This window comes from Lissotriton vulgaris, chromosome 7 (genome assembly GCF_964263255.1).
Source record: "Lissotriton vulgaris chromosome 7, aLisVul1.2, whole genome shotgun sequence".
NCBI lineage: Eukaryota > Metazoa > Chordata > Amphibia > Caudata > Salamandridae > Lissotriton > Lissotriton vulgaris.
In genome coordinates, this window is record NC_141695.1 from 690250844 (window position 1) to 690275228 (window position 24385).

A 24385-nucleotide genomic window follows, 5' to 3' on the forward strand; every position below is an offset into this window, starting at 1 on the left:
CCATCATGAAGTTTAGGAGCAAAGTGCACTGGGATTGCATGCAGTAGAGCAAACAGGAACTGATTAAAAAGTGAGTAGGGTTGCCTCTGGGAACTTTCACCCTATTGGTAAGAGAGGACCCAGGTGCCACCCACCCTCACTAGATAGTGCCCATCATAAATTTGGCACGAAAGGCACCCACCCAAGAATATTTCCTGTCCCTGTGGAAGAACAGGAGAAGGACTACACCTGATGTTTGAGACCTGTGAGAAGACCTGAATGGACCTGCACCCACATTTACCAAGGACAAAGAAGTGGAATCCAGGGGTGAGTTGGCTGATCTCCTTTGTGGCAACAAGCTGCCATAGGCATTTTTCTTAAAGTGTCCACCTGACCAGTTGTAACTGGCCCTAAACTGAACTCTGCTTATAGCCTCTGCTGGAGTGAGTTCTGACCCTTAAGTACTATTCCTGAGTTTATGGAACCCTTTGCAGTATCTAACTGCACGTCTCCTGCAATCTATGAAAAGCTGTGGGACTTATAAACAATTTTGACTTCCAGCTGACAGAATGTCGTCTTTGATCTCCAATGACTCCACAGGATTGACTCTTTGCCCCAAACGTAGCTTTTTTACAGCTTGCTATTTGGTACTAACCGTCTAGGTAGAGAAAGAACAATGAATAAGAGATATAGAATGAAGTGTGGGGACTGATGTATTATTAAGGTGACTTCGCGAATAGGTATTTCTTTGACGCCTTGCCTAATTGCCGCTCACCTGTGAAGGGGGTTCAGAGCCCTTCTACAACTTCTTGCCGCACCCGCTTCGCGGGTGCCGCTACGCTGTGTGGGGACACCTGGAGCTGCTGGGAGCCGTCGTCACTCGCTGCTCTGCACGCTGGGGATTGTGGTGAAAGGAGAGGAGGCCTTTCGGAGCGGCGCTGCAGGGACTCGCTTTACCAGGAGTCCCTGCTCGGCAGTCCACCTGGTCCGCGCTGCCTGCCTGCCACGCCCACAGGACCCAGTGTGGTTAAAGGGTCTGCGTTCAGCGTACATCTTGGGACGCCTTGCCTAATTGCCGCTCACCTGTGAAGGGGGTTCAGAGCCCTTCTACAACTTCTTGCCGCACCCGCTTCGCGGGTGCCGCTACGCTGTGTGGGGACACCTGGAGCTGCTGGGAGCCGGCGTTGCTCGCTGCTCTGAACGATGGGGATTGTGGTGAAAGGAGAGGAGGCCTTTCGGAGCGGCGCTGCAGGGACTCGCTTTACCAGGAGTCCCTGCTCGGCAGTCCACCTGGTCCGCGCTGCCTGCCTGTCACGCCCACAGGACCCAGTGTGGTTAAAGGGTCTGCGTTCAGCGTACATCTTGGGACGCCTTGCCTAATTGCCGCTCACCTGTGAAGGGGGTTCAGAGCCCTTCTACAACTTCTTGCTGCACCCGCTTCGCGGGTGCCGCTACGCTGTGTGGGGACACCTGGAGCTGCTGGGAGCCGCCGTTGCTCGCTGCTCTGCACGCTGGGGATTGTGGTGAAAGGAGAGGAGGCCTTTCGGAGCGGCGCTGCAGGGACTCGCTTTACCAGGAGTCCCTGATCGGCAGTCCACCTGGTCCGCGCTGCCTGCCTGCCACGCCCACAGGACCCAGTGTGGTTAAAGGGTCTGCGTTCAGCGTACATCTTGGGACGCCTTGCCTAATTGCCGCTCACCTGTGAAGGGGGTTCAGAGCCCTTCTACAACTTCTTGCCGCACCCGCTTTGCGGGTGCCGCTACGCTGTGTGGGGACACCTGGAGCTGCTGGGAGCCGTCGTTGCTCGCTGCTCTGCACGATGGGGATTGTGGTGAAAGGAGAGGAGGCCTTTCGGAGCGGCGCTGCAGGGACTCGCTTTACCAGGAGTCCCTGCTCGGCAGTCCACCCGGTCCGCGCTGCCTGCCTGCGACGCCCACTGAACGGTTATATAATTGAAGGACAATCCCGCGGCGCGGGAGCGCGCGGGAGTGCGCCGGGCGAAGCCCCGGCCAAGGACGGGCCCGTTTGAGCCAGTTAGAGACCGTTTGTGACCGGACCGGGCCCCCTCTCTTGGTTCCTGGCTTATGTTCCATACCCGCTTGGGAAAGTTGACGTTTGTACGTTCTATTCTACCTATAAGGTACCAGTTGTTAATATGTCCACAAGGGGAAGCAGAAGTAAAACTGCTGCGGGAGGAGGTCAGATAATTGGGCCATTGGATAACTTCATAACAAAGGTGAATGAAACTATAGATCAGGGCATCATTATTCTTGAACGCAGAGTATCCCAAGACCTACAAATAGCTAGGCGCTCATCCTTTGGACTTCTCGCACTAGCAAGAACCCCAGCACAAACCCAGGATTCAGGTGCCTTGAATGATATTAGAACAGAAAGATTTAGTTTGCCAAATATAGTTGACCTGTCTGCATCCCAACTATTATCAGATTCCCAACTAAGTCTGGCTCTAGAAAAATCACCTGATTTACTTATTAATCACACGCCAGACGAAGTAGGGAATAGACAGTCACGGGGTAAGAGGGAGGGTGCCATACCAAAGCAAAAGAAACAAGCTAAAGCGGTATTGGCTAAGGAGAAAAATGCACCAAAGAAAAAGTCTAGCAAAGTAAAAAATCACCAAACAAAAAATGGGAATAGCAGATTAACCCCTGGTGAGTCTACTGAGGATCTGGAATTAGGAAGTATAGAGACCCTTGTTGTGGGGGGGATATGCATAATTGTTGTGAAGCAACTAGCAGCCTGCTAGTAAAAATTGGGGAACTTTTTAGATCTTATTTTACCCCAATAGAGACCAGACTCTCAACTATCGAAAAACAACTAGCTGGGCTGCATGCTTCATCAAAAATTAGCCCTAAGACTGCTACGAACACACCTAACCCCGGGCCCTCTTTAACAGGTGGGACTAACACTAAAGCTGGAAATAACAATACTGTATGTCCAGGGCCCAAGAAGACCACAGCACAAGTGTTGAGTACTACCGTAACAACTAGTACATCAACAGCCCAAGTAAATAAAAACCCAGCGAAATCGACAAATGATTCCGCACCTCCCCAACCCACTAAACAAACAGATAGCCAAGTTAAGTCAACACCTCTGCCCCCGGATAAGGACCAGAAGAAAGGAGAAAAAGAGCATAGACGTGCGGTTCACCTCCCTCCAGAGGCAAGCTCATTGGTAGTAGTCATGACCGGGGTTCCAGAGGTAGCTGATCATATCACTGAAACCAGTTGGTCTTTAAAAAATAAAGTACAACATTGGCTTAATGTAAACCGACCACTACCTCTACACTACACTAGTAGGATTCTAACAGTCCGCAGAGTACCCTGGATAAGAAAAGAGCGTAAAACTACCCAGGGCGACTGTGTTATAATTAACTTTGAGGATCCTCGTACTGTAGACTACATATGCTCTTGGAATACACAAGGCTCCTATAAACATATAGAAACAAAACCACTCTCTTTTTTCTATCCTCCTGTGACCAGGCAATAATAGAAATTGGAGCAGATCGGGCTACCAAGACTGGGGTGAAGAATGGGGAGGGAACTCAGGTAATTGGGGAAGAAATAGGGGAAGAGATGTTGGTCCCATGGATAATTTCATGGGGCTTCTTACCTACAACAGATATAGCTGTTTAGAGATGGTCGACTGACTGATACCAACCATCAACCCATATAAAGAACAGGGTGGTTATAGCAAGTACAACAGTAGAAATAATCAGCAGCTTAATGTCTATCAGACTCCCAACCCCCACCTACAAGGATAAATAATGACAAACAGGAAATAATAATACCAACAACAAGTAGGAGCGAGGGTATAGATAGCATGCCACCCGTAAGGGAAACCCCGCCAGAAAGGATCGTAATTGCCGAAAGCACCATAGATGTCAGTACTAACACACCTAACATACCAACCAAGCCTAATTCTGATCTAGCGATCCTTAGTTGGAATGTGGCCGGCCTGGAGCCAAGATTGTCTGACCTAAATTGGTTAGAGACTCTTTCTAACATAGACATAATTATGCTCCAGGAAACATGGGCCACTACTAACCTGCACATTGAGGGCTTCCATTGTAACAGTGTAATTGCGGGCAAACCTGATTTTGGTAGACCGATGGGCGGATTGTTAACTGGCATCAGGGTTACTGCAGGCGGTAATATCAAGGTGATACCAACTAAAAGCCCTAATATTCAGATTATCGAATATAAAAGAAAGGTCCCCTTTTATATTATTAATTTTTATAATAATGATTTCCATTCAATCCCAAATACCAATTTTATCGAACTATCCAAAATTTTGAGCAGCTTAACTGAACCCCTAGAAAACATTATAAGTAAAAGGATTATTCTAGCTGGGGATTTCAACGCTAAAATTTCTAATCTAGATAGACCAGGGGCAAATATTTGTAACGACTGAGTAGATAAAAGGGGGCAAGAATTGGACTTGCTTATCCGTGAACATATGTTAACCAACATCATGGATGCAAGCCCAACTCCTAATGATAACTATGTCCCCACATTCAGAGGTAGAGATTATTCCTCAATTATACACTACATTTTTATGTCACCCGAACTCATTGACAGCCTTACAATGGCCAAGGTCATTGAGACTGTATTCGGGGATCATAATGCACTGGTCGCGAATATTAGACTAGGGGCCCGCCAGTATTTAAAACCCCTATGGGGGCCAGAGATATAACCCCCGCTACAAATAATTTAAGAATGAAATGGAGGAAGGTGGATAGCGGTAGTATAACTAACCTACTCACTACCAAACATCAAAATTTAATAGATTCATGTACAATTGCCAATGGGAATCACCAAAGAGTGATCTCAGATTTTACTAATCTATGTTTAGTTATAAAAACAATTTTAACTGTCCCTAATCATAAAATTAATAAGGACCCTAAGTGGTTCGATATTAACTGCTCAGCCGCAAATAGGGCCCTACGTAATGCACTGAATGCTAAACCTAGATGTCAAATTAAGGTCAGGGAGGCAAGAAAGAGTTATAAAGCTGAAATAGGGAAACGTAAGGCAACTATTTTGTCAGAACGCTGGGAGGGGCTATCAGATTCAGCCTCTGGGGAAAAAGGCACAATTTTCTGGGCCGCTGTAAAAAACCTGCGTAATATGGGCACACAAATGTCAGCAATAAGCTGTACCATTTCTAGCCATCAATGGGAAAACCATTTATCTAAGGTGTATGCAACACCACCAAATGTTAACAATAACTTTGTATTAGGCGACTTGCGCCCCTTAGAGATTAGCCTGGGAGAGTTTATTGCCGGTATCAAACAAAGTCTCGGCAATAAAGCCCCAGGGCCGGACGGCCTCCCAATTGACATTATTAAATGGAAACCATAACTTTAGGCACCCATTCTGACAAACGTATTTAACAGCCTACCTTTAGTGCCTATACCCGACACATGGTCTACAAGCATAATAGTGCCTATATATAAAAAAGGAGAGAGAACAGACCCTATGAACTATAGACCCATCTCCCTCCTATATAATACTCTCAAAATTTTGGGAAGAGTATTATACAACAGAATTAATGAGTGGGCAGATGAAACAGAGATTTTAGACTCCTGCCAAATGGTGTTCAGGAGTGGGGTCGGAACAACCGAGCAGTGTTTAAATTTAAATGTAGTAATCGGTAAATACACTATTGCTCGGTCTGCACCAATCTATTTAGCTTTTATGGACTTATCATCAACGCGGGCCGATTCCCGGGATGCTACCGAGCCACCCCAAGACGCACCCACGGACCCTTCAGCTGCAACTCCTGCAAGTTCACCTGCATCCGGACCAGCACCACTCCAACAGTGCCCAAGACCTCGACGAGCAACAGCAGCAGCCACCTGAAGTGCATCTTGATCAACACCCGCTCCATCCACAGACACGCCGTCGAGCTCTGGAAACTGCTCGACACCACAGCCCCAGACGTCGCCTTCCTCACGGAAACTTGGATGACCGCCTCCTCAGCGTCCGACATCGCCATCCCGGACGGCTACAAGATCATCTGGAGGGACCCCATCAACCAGAGAGGAGGAGGCATTGCCATCGTACACAGGAACTCCATCCGCATCACAACCAACACCGACGACACCCTCGCACCCGCCGAGCACCTGCACTTCCGGATCCACACCAACCCCAAGACCACCCTCAGAGGCACCCTCATCTACAGACCCCCGGGACCACGCACACAATTCAGCGAGGACATCGCCGACTTCGTCAGCCCGCACGCCCTCCCCTCCGCTGACTACATCCTCCTCGGGGACCTCAACTTCCACCTGGAGAACAACGACCGCAACACCACCACCTTACTGGACAACCTCGCCAACCTCGGACTCAAGCAACTGGTGACCACCCCCACCCACTACGCCGGACACACACTCGACCCCGTCTTCTCATCCAGCATAGACATCACCTTCAGCCACGCCACCGGACTCCACTGGACGGACCACAGCTGCGTCCACTTCAGCTTCAAAAGGACCACGATCCACCACCAACAACAACAGGCTGCTCGCAGAAGCTGGAACAAGATCACAGCCGACCAGCTCGCGTCCTCCCTGAGCAAGAACCCACCCACCAGCGCAACGAACCCCAGCCAAGCGGCCACCAACCTCACGAAGTGGATCAGCGACTGCGCAGACGACCTCGCCCCTCTGAGGACCCCGCCTAGCAGACCCGTCAGCAAGAAAGCCCTATGGTTCACCGACGAACTCAAGAGCTCCAAGAAGAACTGCAGAGCCCTTGAGAAATCCTGGCGCAGAGACCCAACACTGGACAACATGACTGCCCCCAAGCTCGCCACCCGAAAACACCACCAACTGATCCGCACCACCAAGAAAACTGCATTCAAGGAACGACTAGACAACAACGCACACAACAGCAAGGAACTCTTCAACATCGTCAAAGAGCTCTCCAACCCCAACGCCGGAAACAACGACATCACCCCTTCGCAAGACCTCTGTAACTCCCTCGCCTCCTACTTTCACAACAAGATCACGGACATACACAACAGCTTCAGCACTCAACCGACGCGCGCCACGACCGAACCACCGCCCCCCACCACCACCCTCCGCGTCTGGACCCCGATCAGCACCGAAGACACCGTCCGCACGATGAACTCCATCCACTCCGGATCTCCGACCGACCCTTGCCCTCACCACGTCTTCAACAAAGCCGACGCTGTCATCGCACCCCACCTGCGGGACATCATCAACACCTTCTTCGACACCGATACCTTCCCGGAGAGCTGGAAGCACGCCGAACTCAGCGCCCTACTAAAGAAGCCATCAGCCGACCCCACCGACCTCAAGAACTACCGACCCATCTTGCTGCTCCCGTTTCCCGCAAAAGTCATCAAGAAGACCGTCAACAAGCAGCTGGCCGCCTTCCTCGAGACGAACGGATCCCTCGACCCCTCGCAGTCTGGCTTTCGGGCCAACCACAGCACTGAGACTGCCCTGATCGCAGCAACCGATGACATCCGAGCCCTGATCGACAACGGAGAAACAGCGGCCCTCATCCTCCTAGACCTCTCCGCGGCCTTCGACACTGTCTGCCACCGTACCCTAGTACAGCGCCTCAGCAACGTCGGAATCCAGGAGAAGGCACTGGAGTGGATCATCTCCTTCCTCGCCGGAAGGACACAGAGAGTCCGCCTCCCCCCGTTCAGATCAGAAGCCACCGAAGTCATCTGCGGCGTTCATCAAGGCTCCTCGCTCAGCCCAACCCTCTTCAACGTCTACATGAGTCCCCTCGCAGCCATCGCACGCCAGCACAACCTCAACATCATCTCCTACGCGGACGACACCCAGCTGATCCTCTCCCTCACCAACGACCCCGCCACCGCCAGAGCCAACCTACGCGAAGGGATGAAAGAGGTAGCCGAATGGATGGAGAACAGCCGCCTGAAACTGAACGCAGACAAGACGGAAGTCCTCATCCTGGGATCCTCACCCTCCGCCTGGGACGACTCCTAGGTGGCCCCCCACCCTAGGCAGCGCACCCAAACCAACAGACCACGCACGCAACCTGGGCTTCATCCTGGACTCCTCCCTCTCCATGACCAGACAAGTCAACACCGTCTCCTCGTCGTGCTTCAACATCCTACGCATGCTACGCAAGATCTTCCGGTGGATCCCCACGGAGACCAGGAAGAAGGTCATCCAGGCCCTCGTCACCAGCCGACTGGACTACGGCAACTCCCTCTACGCCGGAACCACCGCCAAACTCCAGAAGAGACTCCAGCGGATCCAGAACGCCTCAGCATGTCTCATCCTGGACATCCCCCGTCGCAACCACATCTCCGGACACCTGAGAGACCTGCACTGGCTCCCGGTCAACAAGAGAATCACCTTCCGTCTCCTCACCCACGCACACAAAGCCCTGCACAACTAAGGCCCAGGATACCTCAACAGCCGCCTCAACTTCTACGCTCCCAAACGCCAGCTTTGATCGACCGGCCACGCCCTCGCCGCCGTCCCCCGCATCCGAAGAGCCACCACAGGGGGAAGATCCTTCTCCTACCTCGCCGCCAAGACTTGGAAATCCCTCCCTACCCACCTCCGCCTGACCCAGGACCACCTCGCCTTCAGGAAGCAGCTCAAGACCTGGCTGTTCGAGCAGTAGCGGATTCCCCCCTCCCCTAGCGCCTTGAGACCCTCCGGGTGAGTAGCGCGCTATACAAATGCTTTGATTGATTGATTGATTGATTGATTGATTGATCGTCCGCATTTGACCTAGTAAATAGGTCTAAATTGTGGGCTATTCTTTTAGAATATGGTCTGGATGAATCACTTGTTTATTTTCTTGCGTATTTGCACACTGACACAAGGGCACAAGTAAGGTTCGGGATGGGGGGGGGGGGGGAAGTGTCAGAACCCATAAAAGTAGAAAGAGGAGTCAGGCAGGGGTGCGTTTTAGCACCCCTGTTATTTATTATTTATATAAATGGACTAAACAAATCCCTAAAATCGATATCCCCAGATGTCCTGAAAATAAGGGGGAGACTGTTACCGGCTCTGCTCTATGCAGATGACGTGGTGCTCATGGGTCTAACCCCGAACGCCCTGCGCAGCCTGGTAAAAGACTTTGTGCAATATATGGAAAAACTTGATCTTAAAGTAAATTTAAAAAAATCTTTTATTATGTCTTGTGGCCCGGGTAAGAGACAATTAAGTGCTATCTCAGTGGGTGTTGACAAACTCTATTCTACCAACACCTTTCCCTATTTAGGAATGGTTTTTGCTGCGAGCGGCTCGTGGAGTGGACATTTAGCCCACACCACAAGCAAGTTCTCAAAATCCATTAACTCTATCCTTAGCCTCCCGCGGCCTAGGAAAGTAGACGCTACAAAAGCCATTTAAAAAATTTTTAAATCACAATGTGTACCAGTAGCTTCTTATGGGGCAGAGATCTGGGGCCTGGGAAAAACACCGAGCATCCAGACAGAGGAAAACCGCTTCTGTAGAAAAATCCTCGAAGCACCCATTTCCTCCTCGGAATACATTTGCCACTGCGAACTGAATTTGTATTATATATCAGATTTTATTGCCTCCAGACCGGCAATGTTCTGGCTTGCTATCTGGAAAAATGACATGGCTGGCCTAACCCAGGACATCATAAAAGACTGCCTTTATTGTGATAAAGGGATATTATTCCCTTGGCTCTCTGGAGTGTTCAAAAAATTAAGTAGCGTAGGCAAAGGACACCTTTTTCTTGACCCTAGTAAAATTAACCTCGAAGATAAAAATAATTTAAAGTCTGCACTGTACGCACTTTATAGAGAAGAAAGACTGGCAAGGGAAATAATTAAACCTACAATCCAGGCTTATGTGAACAAAGATCTGTATATACAACCAATCCCTCTGTACCTCACGCTTCCAATGACAAAGTGGGAGAGATCTTTGCTTTTCCGCCTCGGGGCAGGGACTGTGAGATTTTTATTATGTTTTCCACTAGGTTATACCTTTTTAAAATCTGGAAATAATTTGTGCCCATGCTATGATACGAGCCCGTAAACTGATTTACATTTCTTTTTCTTTTGTAAATTTTATCAAAAATATTTTAAATGGTTTTTAGCACCTTATTTTAAAAAGCACAGACCACTTTCTTTGGAGGAATCAAATTTGATGTTGTTGACTCTAAATAATCAAGAGTTGATATTCCGCACTAGCACTCTTCTAAGAGTTATTACCCATGTTCGTAAAACAATGGAGAACCCTTAGTAAATCTGAGAATTACATTCATAATTGTTTTTTTATATTGCTGTCTTTTAACTACTGTAAATATGTAATTTGATCTGGGATTGTCTGTATTGCTTTTATGAATCTGCAAAAATTTGAATAAAGATTTTTGAATTGAAAATTGACAAGAATTAATACCTCAACTTCATTTTCTTGCAGTCACTGGTGTATTAATTAATTGCAGCTCAAAAATGCCCTTTAGCAAGTAGTTGTAAAACTCCTTCATCAATATTCATGAGGCAGGAGTCTATTTGTGACTCGTTGCAAGTATGTGAGAATGGATGGATGGTGGCCTGCTGGGCACAGTAGACCTAATCCATACATTCCTGATTACTGAACCCTGCTTTTGTAAAAGCAACTCTTGTCCTTGTGCCGCTATTTGCTCCCACCAAAGGTGACAGCCAACATTCACAGGGTGCAAGTTCTCCCTCAGGGACAGCTTTCACTTTGTAAATGTATTAGCATCCCCTTTTAAACCGGAGCCACAGATTAAAGGTTTGCAACTGCAAATGCAGTCCCAAATCATTAAAACGTGCCCAAGCACAAAAGAAAGAGGGATGGCTAGTACATGCCCCCTTTTCTTTGTGAATTGGTACGGAAATCGTGATTTTGACTTGCGATTCTGTGAATTGTAGGCTTTGAGACTGCTAAATGGTTTTGTTCATTGAGCTCATGCAGTCTTGCTCACTTTCTGGTCCTGTTCATGCCCTGACCACCCCTAAGATTAGGGGTAGTGAAGACGGTGCAATGTTACCAAAGGGCAAGGCAGGTGTAGCTAATGCTACCACTGACTGCTCCTAATTGACATCCATCTACAGAATGTACCTGCATATGATCAGGAGATAAGCATTACCCAAATGTACGGTATGTGCCAGACAGTATCTTACAGCCTTGAGGGGTGTATGCCAGTGATCCGTCTTTAAGGTGTAGTTATGCACCCACCATGGTCTTCTTGTTCTTGTTGAGTGCTGTTCCATCATGCAGTAATGTCCTCTATGTAAAACCTTCGGATCTTTTGCCAAATGTCTTGTTTGTGCCTGCCTCCCATACTCAGTGTTGGGATTTCTTTTGCAGCTCCTGTTCAAGAAACAATTTTCTCCATGATTCCACCAAACGGAGAAGTGGAGGACGGACATGAATTAAGCCTAATGTGCAGAGTAAAACAAGGCTCTCTGCCAATTACATTTACCTTTTACCATAGAGACCAGAGCTACAAGAACCACACTCTGAATGTCATAACTGTGCCCGAACACTATACCTCTTGGATCTATTATGATTTCAAGAAGTCCAAAGAGGGAACCTACTTCTGTACAGCTTCAAACAAAGCCAAAATAACCAGAGCTAGTAGCCTTCTACCGGCAAAGGGTAAGTTGTGGTTAATACATGAGTGGTGAAGCAATCTGGGGCATTGTTATGGGAGTTATAACCAGTGCTTCAGATAAAGTGCTTTAATTGAAGAAGATCATGTCACAACTTTTTAGCTGTATTTTTCATTTGTACTTGAATCTTAACCAAGCATTGAAGTCTTCCGCTTATACCCAAAAAGAAAACATATGAAAGTAATAATACTATGCCGCCTGTGAGCTTTGTTGTCCGTAACACCCCATCCAATCTTGAACATTGACTTTTCTATAGTGAGGTAGTTTGGTCTAAGCACAACTTCACCTTATAGGAACATATGAATATATGTGGGGAAATCTATGCATCCATTCTCCAGATCACTAGCGTCCCCACTGGGTTTATGCTAAAGATGTTGCCATTCTCCTTCTAGGCTTAACCCGAAGCATCCCTGAGGAGTAATAGCTGCTGTTAAGTGGTGGATGAAGTTTTTTCAATGTCATGTGGCATTAATACCCTCTTTGAATGGCTGAAAAAGAGAACGCAAAGCGAGCTTGCGTAACTGCTGTAGCTCAGGACACGGGGCTCTCTGGGAACATTTTTGAGAAATAGAGATAAAGAGTGCATTTTGCAACACGACACTCATAAACTAGTCAAATACTTGTATTGTGTGTCAAACATCTTAAATGTCCCAAGAGGTGCTGAGGATCCACTGGTCCCATGAAAGCTCTGAAATACGGTGGTTAATGTTGGTGGTGTATTGTACGGCACAATTACGATAAAAATGACAAAACTCAAGATGCGTAGATGTTTTAGGCAGTTACAAAATCTGGGTATGCAATTTCATTTTCATGCATCTATCTGCCACTTTTCACTTTCCTTCATCTACTCTACTTGGAAGAGGTAGAGGGCAAAAATACAATTGTACAAATCTCACAATTTTATGCACCAGAGCTGGGAAGATTTAGCAGGACAGTACAACTGTGCCACTACCCAGGTTACAGAGATGTTATATTAGAAGGATTAGTGAATCTATCAGGCTCAGGCTTCTGAAAGCAGCAGTGACATGTCTTGAAAAGTGTTAAAAATAAATATCATGAATTGCCTCCACATGTATCAAGAAAACACAGCCATCGCAGAAAGTGCTATCTTGCACCAAGGAAAGAACATTAACAATAAGTGTACAGAACTCAGCATAGATTATCATTAAAATATCATCTCTTACAATAAATTGTCCCCCAAAAATAAACTATTCAGTTTCTGAAAATACCACATCATGCTATCAAATATAAGTTTTTCAGCGAAAAATATACTCAATTTTCCTTCACAAAAGATTGCCGCTTTCACAAAAAAATGTATTTCTGTTTTGAAATTCCAGCTTTTCATTTTTAGTAAACATCCAATTTGTTCCACAAAAATCAGTTTGTAATTTTCATCAAGTACTCATATAGACAAGTATCATCATACACAGAATCTACCCTGCATGCTTTTCACCACCATTACCTGGCACGGTAAATCCATAATTTTGCCAGGGGGTGGAGACCGTCATCCTAACGACGAACACCATATGCCAAGAATCGTCATGCCAAAACTGGCAACATATCTGGAGTGGACTCCGTCATACCAAGAAGGCCCACAACATGCCAAGAGTTACCACTGTTGTGTGAGGTTCAGCAGTTTTCCAGAGATATCTCAGGGGTATGTTTGTGTGGTTTACAGTGACTGATTATTTCGAGACTCCTTAATTGGTTTGACCTCCTTGGTTCACCCCACCACTCCTGACAATTCTGGTGGCTTTACTCCTGTCGGGAAGAGGGGACCATTTCATAAGACACAATGTTGAGATAGCTTGGGATAGGGCCAAGAGGTTTCTATGTTGTGCTACTCATTGCTGAATGCTATTATTGTGGATGCTTAGTAAAAGATGTGAGCCATGGGATGTGTTTATAGTGTCTTCTCAGAATTGTGGTTCCGTTTTTATTGAATTTGCATTGTAGCCTAAAAGAAATAGTGCTAAATGAAACCCCTTGGTGATGAGATCCAACCAGTTGATTTCAATTCCCCTATTAAGAATGATGACATTAGATAGGTAAATTATCAATTCAAGGGTATTGCCTTTGTTATTTTTTAAAATGTATTTCAGTTTCGTTGATAGTGGGTTCTTTGTGATGTACACAGGGATATTTAATTCTCCTAGGTAAATGTGTGTTGTTTAGTAAATCACTATGAAGGTAACACGTTTGTTAATTTTATCTAGGAGAATTTCCTTGTACCCAGGAGAGTGGTAGGAATTATGGAAACCGTTGGTTTCGTTGGGCATTAATTTGATGGTAGTTGATACCTTTGAAGAAGGTAATTGATGGGCCTCCTTTCTGTCGGAGAGCTACATCCTCTCCCTTTTTTTGCAGGTCTGAATCTGTGTATCGTAGAGCATTAATTTGTTATTGGGATGTCAGTTGCAGGCGAGGGAAATCCGTGTCTCTGTCATGAATTAAGGAGTCAAATGATGGTCTTTTCTAAGGGCTGCAGTCTCAAAGTCGCAAACTTACATGGATCAGGCACTGCTGGGCATTCCTTTTAGATTAGAGCCCTGATATATATGTGGTGTAATTGTCATCATAACATAAATTAAGTTCTCCGTTTGTTGGCCTTGTCAGTGTTGGAATGGGGAATGAGATGCATTTCTTTGTGTGAAGGATGGGAATGGGGTTCTCAGTGGGGTTTGATAAGCACATATTGAACAATGGTGGTGCATTAGGGGAACACAATCAGAGGAGTAGGGCTCCACCGGTGGAGTTGAGCGCTCAAGGAAAGTGATGGGTGAGGTGAGTCACTAAAGTTGACTTGGAACCGGGATGTCAATCGTCATCTGGCCCTTTTAAAATGTGTGACTTCTATGATTGTGTCTAATATCCAGGAGGGACCTGTATACTCAGATGCAAAAAGTGATGAGATTAGACAAGCTATTTGCCTAGGATGCAATATTCTTTTTGCTGTATTCCTAAGATGCACCCCACCGTTCTTAGGCAGTGAGGAATAATTCCACGAGTCTACTTTGATTTTGTGTTATTTTGACTACAGGGAGTTCCATTGAATGTAGTAGCTTCTTTAGTTTTACTATGTGAGAGTAGCCTGGGAAAGAAGTAGAAATCGCAAAAGGACAAGGATAGGAAGACTTGTTGTGTATTGGTTTCTTCGGGCTTCTGTGTTTAATCGCATACCACATTTTGGTAGTAGGCAGAGGATCTGTGTTTGATCAGTGGCATCAGTGCAATTTCATCTGATTGCGCTATTTGTGCCAGTTGCAGCTGTCACCACTCTTTGTGCAACACACAAAGGGAAAGTTCCACCAATATGATTGACAGAATAGTCAGTCACATTTTCACATTGGTGGTGCATGTTTAGCTGTCACTTTCCTAATAGGATGGCGCTCTACATTGTAATGATGATGGTGATATTTGTAATTTAACTGCATTGCGAAAGCTTTGAATTTGTTTGTGCATTGTGATTCATAGCGCTTTGACTTATAACGCCGCCCGCTCTGCTGCGCATTGTTGTGCGACTTTGTAGAGACATATACTTGCCTGCTATTACTTTGTTTGCACTCTCGGTGCCACAGTCGACTTGCTGCTCCTGCCTTGCCTCCCCTTTGACCTCCATTTTGTTGCTGCTCTTCCCAGGCCCGCCCCTCCTCCCCGCTACCGCCTCCCAGCTGCTGACCCTCCCACGCTCCGCCCCCCTCTACTATCCATTTAAGAAACATGTCCCAACGTGCAGCGTCCACGCGCTACGGCCGCGCCGAAGGTGCGCCAAAGGTAAGCCCGTCTACGCCCGTCCGCGCCAAGGCCGCGCCCAGCGCCAGAACCCCTGGTCCCCGTATTGCCCAGCCTACCCGCATTACTTACAACGCCTCCACCCTCCTTGCACTAAACCCTGGCCATCGCCCCAACTGCGCCCAAGCCGCACCTGGACACACCCATGGACCCTTCACATGATACTCCTGCAAGTTTGACGGCACCAAGACCAACCCCACATCCACAAACAGCAAACAGAAACCTGACACCAACCACCTAAAATGCATCCTGCTCAACACCCGCTCGGTCCACAGACACGCCATCGACCTGTGGAATCTACTAGACACCATGTCTCCCGACATTGCCTTCCTTACAGAAACCTGGATGACCGCCTCCTCAGCTCCGGATATCACCATAGCCATCCCGGAAGGCTACAAGATCATCCGAAAGGACCGCTCCAACCAAACAGGAGGAGGCATCGCCATCGTCCATAGGAACTCCATCCGCATCTCAACCAGCTCAGACGTCAACCTCGCTAGCGCCGAACACCTTCACTTCCAGATCCACACCGACCCCAAGACCACACTCAGAGGCACCCTCCTCTACAGGCCACCAGTACCCCGTGCACAATTCAGTGAAGACATCACTGACTTCATCACCACTCACGCCCTCCCCTCCGAGGACTACATTCTACTGGTAGACCTCAATTTTCACCTGGAAAAGAGCAACGACAACAACACCACCACCCTCCTGGACAATCTCGCCAACCTCAGACTCAAACAACTAGTAAACTCCCCCACCCACCACGCAGGACACACACTCGACCCTATCTTCACCTCCAGCAAACACATCTCTTTCAGTCATACTTCAGTTCTCCATTGGACGGACCACAGCTGCGTTCACTTTGTCTACAAAAAGACCACAACCCACAACCATCCTCAACCTACTCTGCAAAGAAACTGGAACAAAATCACCATCGACCAGATCTCCTCATCACTTCTTCAATACCCCCCTGCCCACTCATCGAACGCCAACCAAGCAGCCATTAACCTCACTCAATGGCTAACCAACAGCGCCGACAACCTAGCACCTTTGAAAAAATGTCAAATCAAACTAGGCAGCAAAAACGCCCCCTGGTTCAACGATGATCTTAAGAAATCTAAGAAACTCTGTCGCTCCCTTGAAAAGGCCTGGAAAAAAGACCCAAACACCAACACCAGGGACGCCTTCAAAAACGCCACCCGCATACACCACCAACTGATCCGAACTGCCAAGAAAGCTGCATTCAAAGAACGACTAGACAACAACGCCCACAACAGCAAGGAACTATTCAACATCGTCAAAGAGTTTACCAACCCCACTGCCAACTCCAACGACATCACTCCCTCTCAAACCCTTTGCGACTCCCTAGCTTCGTTCTTCCACGACAAAATCGCAGACATCCACAACAGCTTCGACAACCAACCCGGAGACCAACCCACCCAACCTTCTACCGTTCCTTCACCCCCCTTGAACATCCTTAATGACTGGAACCCAATCTCCACTGAGGACACCATCCGCCTGATGAACTCCATCCACTCAGGATCCCCTACAGACCCATGTCCTCACCGCATCTTCAACAAAGCAGACTCCATCATAGCACCTCATCTCCAAGGCGTCATCAACTGCTCCTTCAAATCCGCCACCTTCCTGGAAAGCTGGAAACACGCCGAACTCAGCGCCCTCCTGAAAAAACCCACAGCTGATCCCACCGAACTCAAAAACTACCGCCCCATTTCGCTCCTACCATTCCCGGCCAAAGTCATCGAGAAAGCAGTCAACAACCAGCTCGCCGCCTTCCTCGAAGCCAACAAATCCCTCGACTCATCACAGTCCGGCTTCCGAGCCAAACACAGCACTGAGACCGCCCTCATCGCAGCAACAGACGACATTCGAACACTACTGGACAATGGAGACACAGTCGCCCTCATCCTCCTCGACCTCTCCGCAGCCTTTGACACAGTCTGCCACAGCACCCTTTTACAACGCCTCAACAACATCGGAATCCAAGGAAAAGCACTGGACTGGATCACCTCGTTCCTCGCCGGAAGGACTCAGAGAGTCCGCCTCCCACCGTTCAAGTCAGAGGCCACCGAAGTCATCTGCGGCGTGCCACAAGGATCCTCTCTTAGCCCCACCCTCTTCAACGTTTACATGAACCCCCTCGCGGCCATCGCTCGACAACACAACCTCAACATAATCTCCTACGCTGATGACACCCAGCTGATCCTCTCCCTCACCAAAGACCCAAACACCGCCAAAACCAACCTACATGAAGAAATGAAAGAAGTAGCCGAGTGGATGAAGCACAGCCGTCTTAAACTGAACTCAGACAAAACAGAAGTCCTCATCTTAGGCACTTCCCCTTCCACCTGGGACGATTTTTGGTGGCCAGCTGCCCTAGGAAAAGCACCCATTCCAACGGACCACGCACGGAACCTGGGCGTCATCCTGGACTCCTCTCTCTCGATGTCCAGACAAGTCAGCGCAGTTTCATCATCTTGCTTCAACATCCTCTGCATGCTCAAAAATACATTTCGCTGGATCCCCACCGAAACTAGAAAAACGGTCACTCACGCACTAGTTACAAGCCGCCTGGACTACGGAAACACCCTATACGCCGGTACCACCGCTAAACTCCAGAGAAAACTCCAACGCATCCAAAGCGCATCAGCCAGACTCATACTCGACATCCCGCGCAAAGACCACATTTCCGGTCACCTAAAAGACCTCCACTGGCTCCCTGTCAATAAGAGGATAACGTTCCGCCTCCTCACCCACGCACACAAAGCACTCTACGAACTTGGACCAGAATGCCTCAACACGCGACTATCCTTCTACTCCCCCTCCCGCCAGCTACGCTCCTCCAACCAAGCCCTCGCTGTGGTCCCACGCATCAACAAATCCACCATGGGAGGAAGATCCTTCTCCTACCTAGCGGCTAAAACATGGAACTCCCATCCCATTCACCTCCGCCTCACTCAAAACCACCTAGCCTTCAGAAAGCAGCTTAAAACCTAGATTTTCGACAAATAATTCCCCACCCTTCCCCAAGCGCCTTGAGACCCTCTGGGTATGTAGTGCGCTATATAAATTACCTGACTTGACTTGACTTGACAAGATCAGACCAATAAAAACATACATTTTTTAACAGTAAAGTTTGTGCGTTCACACAAGGCTCAATGTGTTCCAGGGCCTGAATATTCTTAACAGGTATTTCTAGGCTATCCTCCAGAAACCCAGTCATGTGAGGCTGGGCTGGACTTCATCTTTTGGCTGTCTTTACACTCAGGTCAGCAGAAATTAATCAGATTCTTGTTTGGCAAATTATAGCAAGACATCACCCCTGCAGGTATGCATTGTAAACGATAAGGAGGGTGCGTTTCATCTCTCAAGGTGTCCTTGATGGCGAAGAACCAATCCCTGTGTTTCTTTTGCTGATGCATTTTCGAGAGGTTGAGTGCTGCAAAGGTTTAATTAGCTGCAGGCTCACCCGGCAAAGGTAGTGTCCGGGCATCTTCAAGTAGGATCTGTGGAAGATCGTTATTTCAACAATGATTTGAGGTACACAGGGCTTAGTTGGAATTAGGTTGCGCTTGCTGTAGTTGCAATGCTGAGCCTGGAATCGTTTTGGTAAAGCTAGGCGACCAAAAGCTCCTTGCACAGCTTTCATTTGCATTGAATGCTTGCATAATGCCGGGAATAAGTCTGAGAATTAACGAAGTAGGGTTATTAATCGTTTATGTAGTATCAAGAGCACAGCAGAGGGAGTATGAGTATTGCCAAGAGAAGAGATCTAAGTATGTGTTTCTGAGGAGATGTAAAAGTGGCTCAGTGTTTCATAGAGAGCAAAGCACTGAGGGGGTTGGCTTCTTCCCCTTTACTGCCTGTATGCTCACAGCACGTGCCAGCTGTGTGTTTGTGGATTTCTTATTTTACCACAAACGAGGCAAGAGGCAGCAGATGAGGCCCTTGCTTCCAAAGCTGACCTATGAGCTGGTCCGGCTTTTCTCACAACACTTTCATTTATTGTTGCTGAACTTCAAAACATCCTGCGTTACAAATGAGTACTGGGGTCTATTAACCAGTTTTTGCCGATATCCCGGCTGCAGAATGTAACACTGCCTCACTGTCTTGAAAGGGTGTGTTAGCGCTTTCTTTACCTTTTGCACATTTCTGGGCCCATAAAGCACTATTGGATGAATCAAAGTTCACAACTGAGGCTAGTTGACAAATCGATACATTCAATAAATGTGAAGCACATCAGGCCTAGGAAGGTAGAGAAAGTTAGAGTTTTCAAACCAGAAAGGTTTATTAAAAGTTAAAGGTTTAGAGAAGACACAATCATCAAGTTAGTGCCAATCAATAATCAATCTATGACTGCATCAAATAACATGAAGTTCAAATCAATTAAATTCATTTAACAGGACGAGTTAACATGATGTCACCTCAAAGGGAAGCGTTAAGAAAAGTCAGTTCTTCAATACTTTGGGCCCGGTTCACAGAACTAACTTAAGACAAAATCCTAAACTCACTGCCATTTTGGTTTTTCACAGTAGGCACTTACTCATTTTGGTATTCACAGAATGCACTTACTCATTGATGAGTAAGTGCCTCTGTGAACACCAAAATGAGTAAGTGCCTTCTGTGAATACCAAAATTAGTAAATAGTAGTAAATTTAGGATTTTGTCTTAAGTTAGTTCTGTGAATCGGGCCCATAGAGTACTCTAAATCTCCTACTCTGCTCTAAACTGCATCAGAAAACGGGCTGACTCGTCATCTGCTCTGCAAGAACTTAAATCCCAGAATTCTAACATTTGCTAGACCCACGCACAGTCCTCATGATTTAATCCAATCAAGTTTAAGACAGATGCATGCCTGTTAGCTTCTCATGACCTTCCACAATGCAGCTGCTCGGAGTAACCTTTGAGCTTGCTTTATGTGTAACAAGATGAGCTACAAGGACCAGCTTGTCTGCCTGAGAATGTTACACTTTATAATATTCCAGGACTATTACAGTGAAAACTAAACACTTTACAGGTGAAAGAAAGCAAAAGAACATTGCAATCGATAATTAGGAATAAGATTGCAGCTTCACCTAGAAATATATTTGTCACAAAGCAAGATGGCAACCAGCACTAGCCATTTGAAAATGCAGGCCTACACTAATAATGAACAATCCAAATCTGCATAAAGGATGGCTACTAACATTTGCAAGTTTAGGTGTTAATGTTGCTCATATAACCGTTTACCATTTATGTTTTCTTGTCCTTAGTTGTTCTTGCATCTTGGAAGAAGGCAATTATTGCATTATCTGTCGTCACCATTTCCATTGCTGTTGCTGCCGGATTGATATGGTGGTACTTGCAAAGGAAAAAAAAGGGTAAGCATTATTTAAGCATCTTGCTTCGTGCATCATCACTATTTTTGGTCAATTTGATTGTTATTTTAAATACCTCTGTATTTTGTATTTGGAGAGATGTAAATATCGTTTGCACAAATCGAAGGCTAATTTAAATAACAGCTGAGGATTTCAGTAACACAGAAATGGAGGGGTTCTATTAGGTACATGCTGATGAGATTGGAGTCACATTAATTTTAGCAGAGATACAGGAATTCACCACATTCCATGTGTATTGATAACCTTGGCCATCACTGTTTATGGAAATCTTACAATCTTCTTGTTTTCAGGTTTTGCACATCGTTATCTATTAATTCTTTCTGGAATTTGAAATCTGTTTAAAGTCAAACATGTAGAGTGCACTCCTTAGACCCCCACCACTACTTCCCCACCAAGCCGAAGTCCTAACAGTTTCTTGCACCCAAGCACGAACCGTTAAAAAAGCAGGTTTGTGATCATTCGTTGGTGCTATAAAATGACTGTCTTGAAGCCATTCCAAGAGGAATCTCTTGGTGACATGTCTGTTCTGTAACTGCATTACCACAATTGGTAATCCTCATATTACTGCAAAATGACCATTAAATGGCACATAACAAGCAGAAAAAGCTGTTTCCACGCGTCCTTCCACGTTTAAAGGTCCAGAGTTAGTCCTGCATTTCAAGGTATTTAGAGTCACAGATTTCCATTGCAGTGAAGCAAGATCACTACATTTTGGAAGGGGTTATACCGCCTTTCTCCAAATAGGAAACTCAAAGAAATACACATAGTGTGCCTTTCACACAATTAGTAAGTCTTACGACAATCTCTGGAGGAAGGACTTGGTGCAACACCGCTCTTGGAAGAGCCAGCTCTTTAGCTCCATAAGTCTTTCTTGGAATGAAACATTTTTTACTTACCAAAAAAGATATTTTAAATGTATCATATGTATACATTATCATAACCAAAAATACAGTGTAAACGACAGCAAAAAAAACATTATTCAATCAACTGAAATTACCACTTCATGCCACAAGGAAATCTTCGTTTAAGGTTCGCTTGCAATGTTTGTTTCCTGTGTTTTTCCAACTACAGTAGCATGTGTTAAATTCATTAATTTGTAAGTTTCCCAAGATGTTCTAGATAATAGTGCTTATTTCAAAGTTAATCATGTTCACCACTCTCCGTTATTTATGCTATCCCAAAATCCATTTCCTTGGTATTGAATTGCCCAGTAGCAGATGCTTGCTGTCTATTTTCTGAGTTTATTTTTATAATAGTTATTCTCACAAACCGTGAAGATGTAACCCTCAACCATGCAACCTACAATTACCACGCTCGAGAACTGATTGTTTCAGTAATGGCTTAGTTCTTGCAGATCAGTGTGCTTGAAGGACTTTATACTGTGGTATTCACTGCGATGTACGCTAAATTCTACTTTCTGGAGCCTTAGCCCACAGTTTTGTGTTGGCGATTTTTGAATTTGTCCCCGGCAACCTCCTGACGACGTAATCGGCTTGTGTCGGTGATATTAGAAAGTGTCAGCTGCGAAGCTGTCAATAGCATTTTAGCGGTAAAATAATCAGAGGTTGATATCACCAACATATTGCACCATAAAATGTAATATTCATTATTCAAATACCAAGTAAACACATTTACTCATTTCGGGTGCGTCAATGAGATACAGCATTTTGACACGCTATCACTGGTAGGCACTACAGGTGGTTTATTCAGTAAGCCATATAGTGGTGCAGTTGGCAAATTGCATATAAATATATTTCTTGCATTATATTTTCTGTTCCCTGTATCTAGACATTAACAAATTTCATTTCTTATCTTTTGTAGTCAAACAGCTTTCTCTAGAAATGGCTAGGTAAGTATTGTTTAAATACTATAATGAATAAATGAATGTATTCAAAACAACATGCTGTGCATCCTTTCCTTGTTCTTTTTTTTTTTTTATTTTTTTATTATTGTCCTCATCTTGCGATTATTGTATGCTTACGGAGTGTCAGGTGTCTGCATCTTTGATCTTTTCCAACACTGCCCCTTGGTCTCGCTTGGCTGGGGAGTTATGACCTCTTTTTAGTTTGAGCAGTTTCCTTTACTCGTTACATAACAATGTTTCTGGTTTGGATCGAGAGGAGCTAGCCAACTTGACTACTCAGCAAGTACCATACTTGTCAACCTGAAAATATATCGCTTTAATCATAGGACATAGGTGTGGTACTTATGTGGGGTTTAAGAAATTTTCGAAACCGTCCCAGAACTTAAATCTCTTACTTACATTACTTAATTTATCCAATTTACTGATTCTTATTGCTGAGTTCAGCCATTCTGCATGTGTCGGACCGGTAGATTCTATCCACTTAATACAGATCTCTCTCCTTGCGAGAACTATTAAAACAAAGAGGAGATTCTCCTGTTCCTTGGTAAGCCCCTCTACATTACTTGAATCTAATATCCCAAAAAGAACAAGAGTAATACTCACAGTTAGTTGTTTTGACAAGATGGTGCACAAGGTCTTACCGACTTGATCCCAATATTCTTTCAATTGAGGGCAGCTTTTAAACATGTGGACATCATCTGATTTTTCCTCTCCGCATTTGGGGCATTTCTTTATTCCAGCATTTTTGAATTTGGAGAGTTTTTTTGGTGTCCAATATGCCCTATGAATAGTATATAAATGATTTCTCTTCAGCGCCGCGGATTTCAAGTTGGACCAGCATTCGTCCACTGATTTTTCCCAAATTAAATCCAGATCCGTTGTTATGATGTCTTTGCCCCATATTTGATTTTCCATATTGGCGTCGGTATTATTTGCCATAATCAGAGCCCAGTACCACTTCGCCACTTCCTTTGGTTGTCGTATTGCTTTTATCATGTCATCTTCCAATTTTTCGTTACCTCTTATATTGGGCAAAGTTTTAGACCAGCTTGACATTTGATAATATTTGAATCTGGATATGGTGTTATTTGTTAGTTTTTGCAATTCTGACCATGTTTTTAAGTTAGAGCCATTTAGTAATTGCCCCCAATTTTTGATGTTGGTTTTTTTCAATGCCAAAGCAAGAGTGTCCTTTAAGCATTCTGGGGTTCCAGGCGATTCCCAGATTGGGGCCCATTTGCTATAATACGGTATTTTTAGAATGCCTCTAATTTGTGTCCACATGTTTGCTGCATCCCTTAATATCTTAAGCTTTATTTTTTTGAAGAATTTGGGGTGTCCAAACTTAAACAACACATGGTCTTCTGCTTTTGTAATTGCTTTAAAATGGTCAGGGTAATGTATGTGATTTTTTAATAATACTTTGATATTTTTGAATTGAAAGGCCCTACAATATTCCATCAGGTCTGGGCTAGCTAGTCCACCATCTTTCTTACTCCTCCTGATCTTTTTCCATGCAATTCTTGATCCTTTTGTTGCCCATATGAAACTTGTTATGTTTCTTTGTGCTCGAACTAATTCAGTCTTTCCAAATTCCATGGGGATCGTGTTAAATAGGAATGTAAACTTTGGGAGGACGGTCATCTTGATTATGTTCGATCTTCCAATCAAGCTCAGAGGTAGAGAGGTCCAAATC

The 24385-nt window shown here is 45.7% G+C and overlaps 1 protein-coding gene across 1 annotated transcript in view; it reads left to right on the forward strand.

The window, feature by feature from the left end:
* PECAM1 (platelet and endothelial cell adhesion molecule 1) overlaps positions 1-24385 on the forward strand; it is a 519858-nt gene that overhangs the window by 244570 nt on the left and 250903 nt on the right. Inside the window, exons 8-10 of the mRNA XM_086930914.1 lie at positions 11327-11617; positions 20700-20807; positions 22647-22674. Of these exons, the coding sequence (XP_086787040.1) occupies positions 11327-11617; positions 20700-20807; positions 22647-22674 (427 nt within the window). The remainder of the gene's footprint in view (positions 1-11326; positions 11618-20699; positions 20808-22646; positions 22675-24385) is intronic.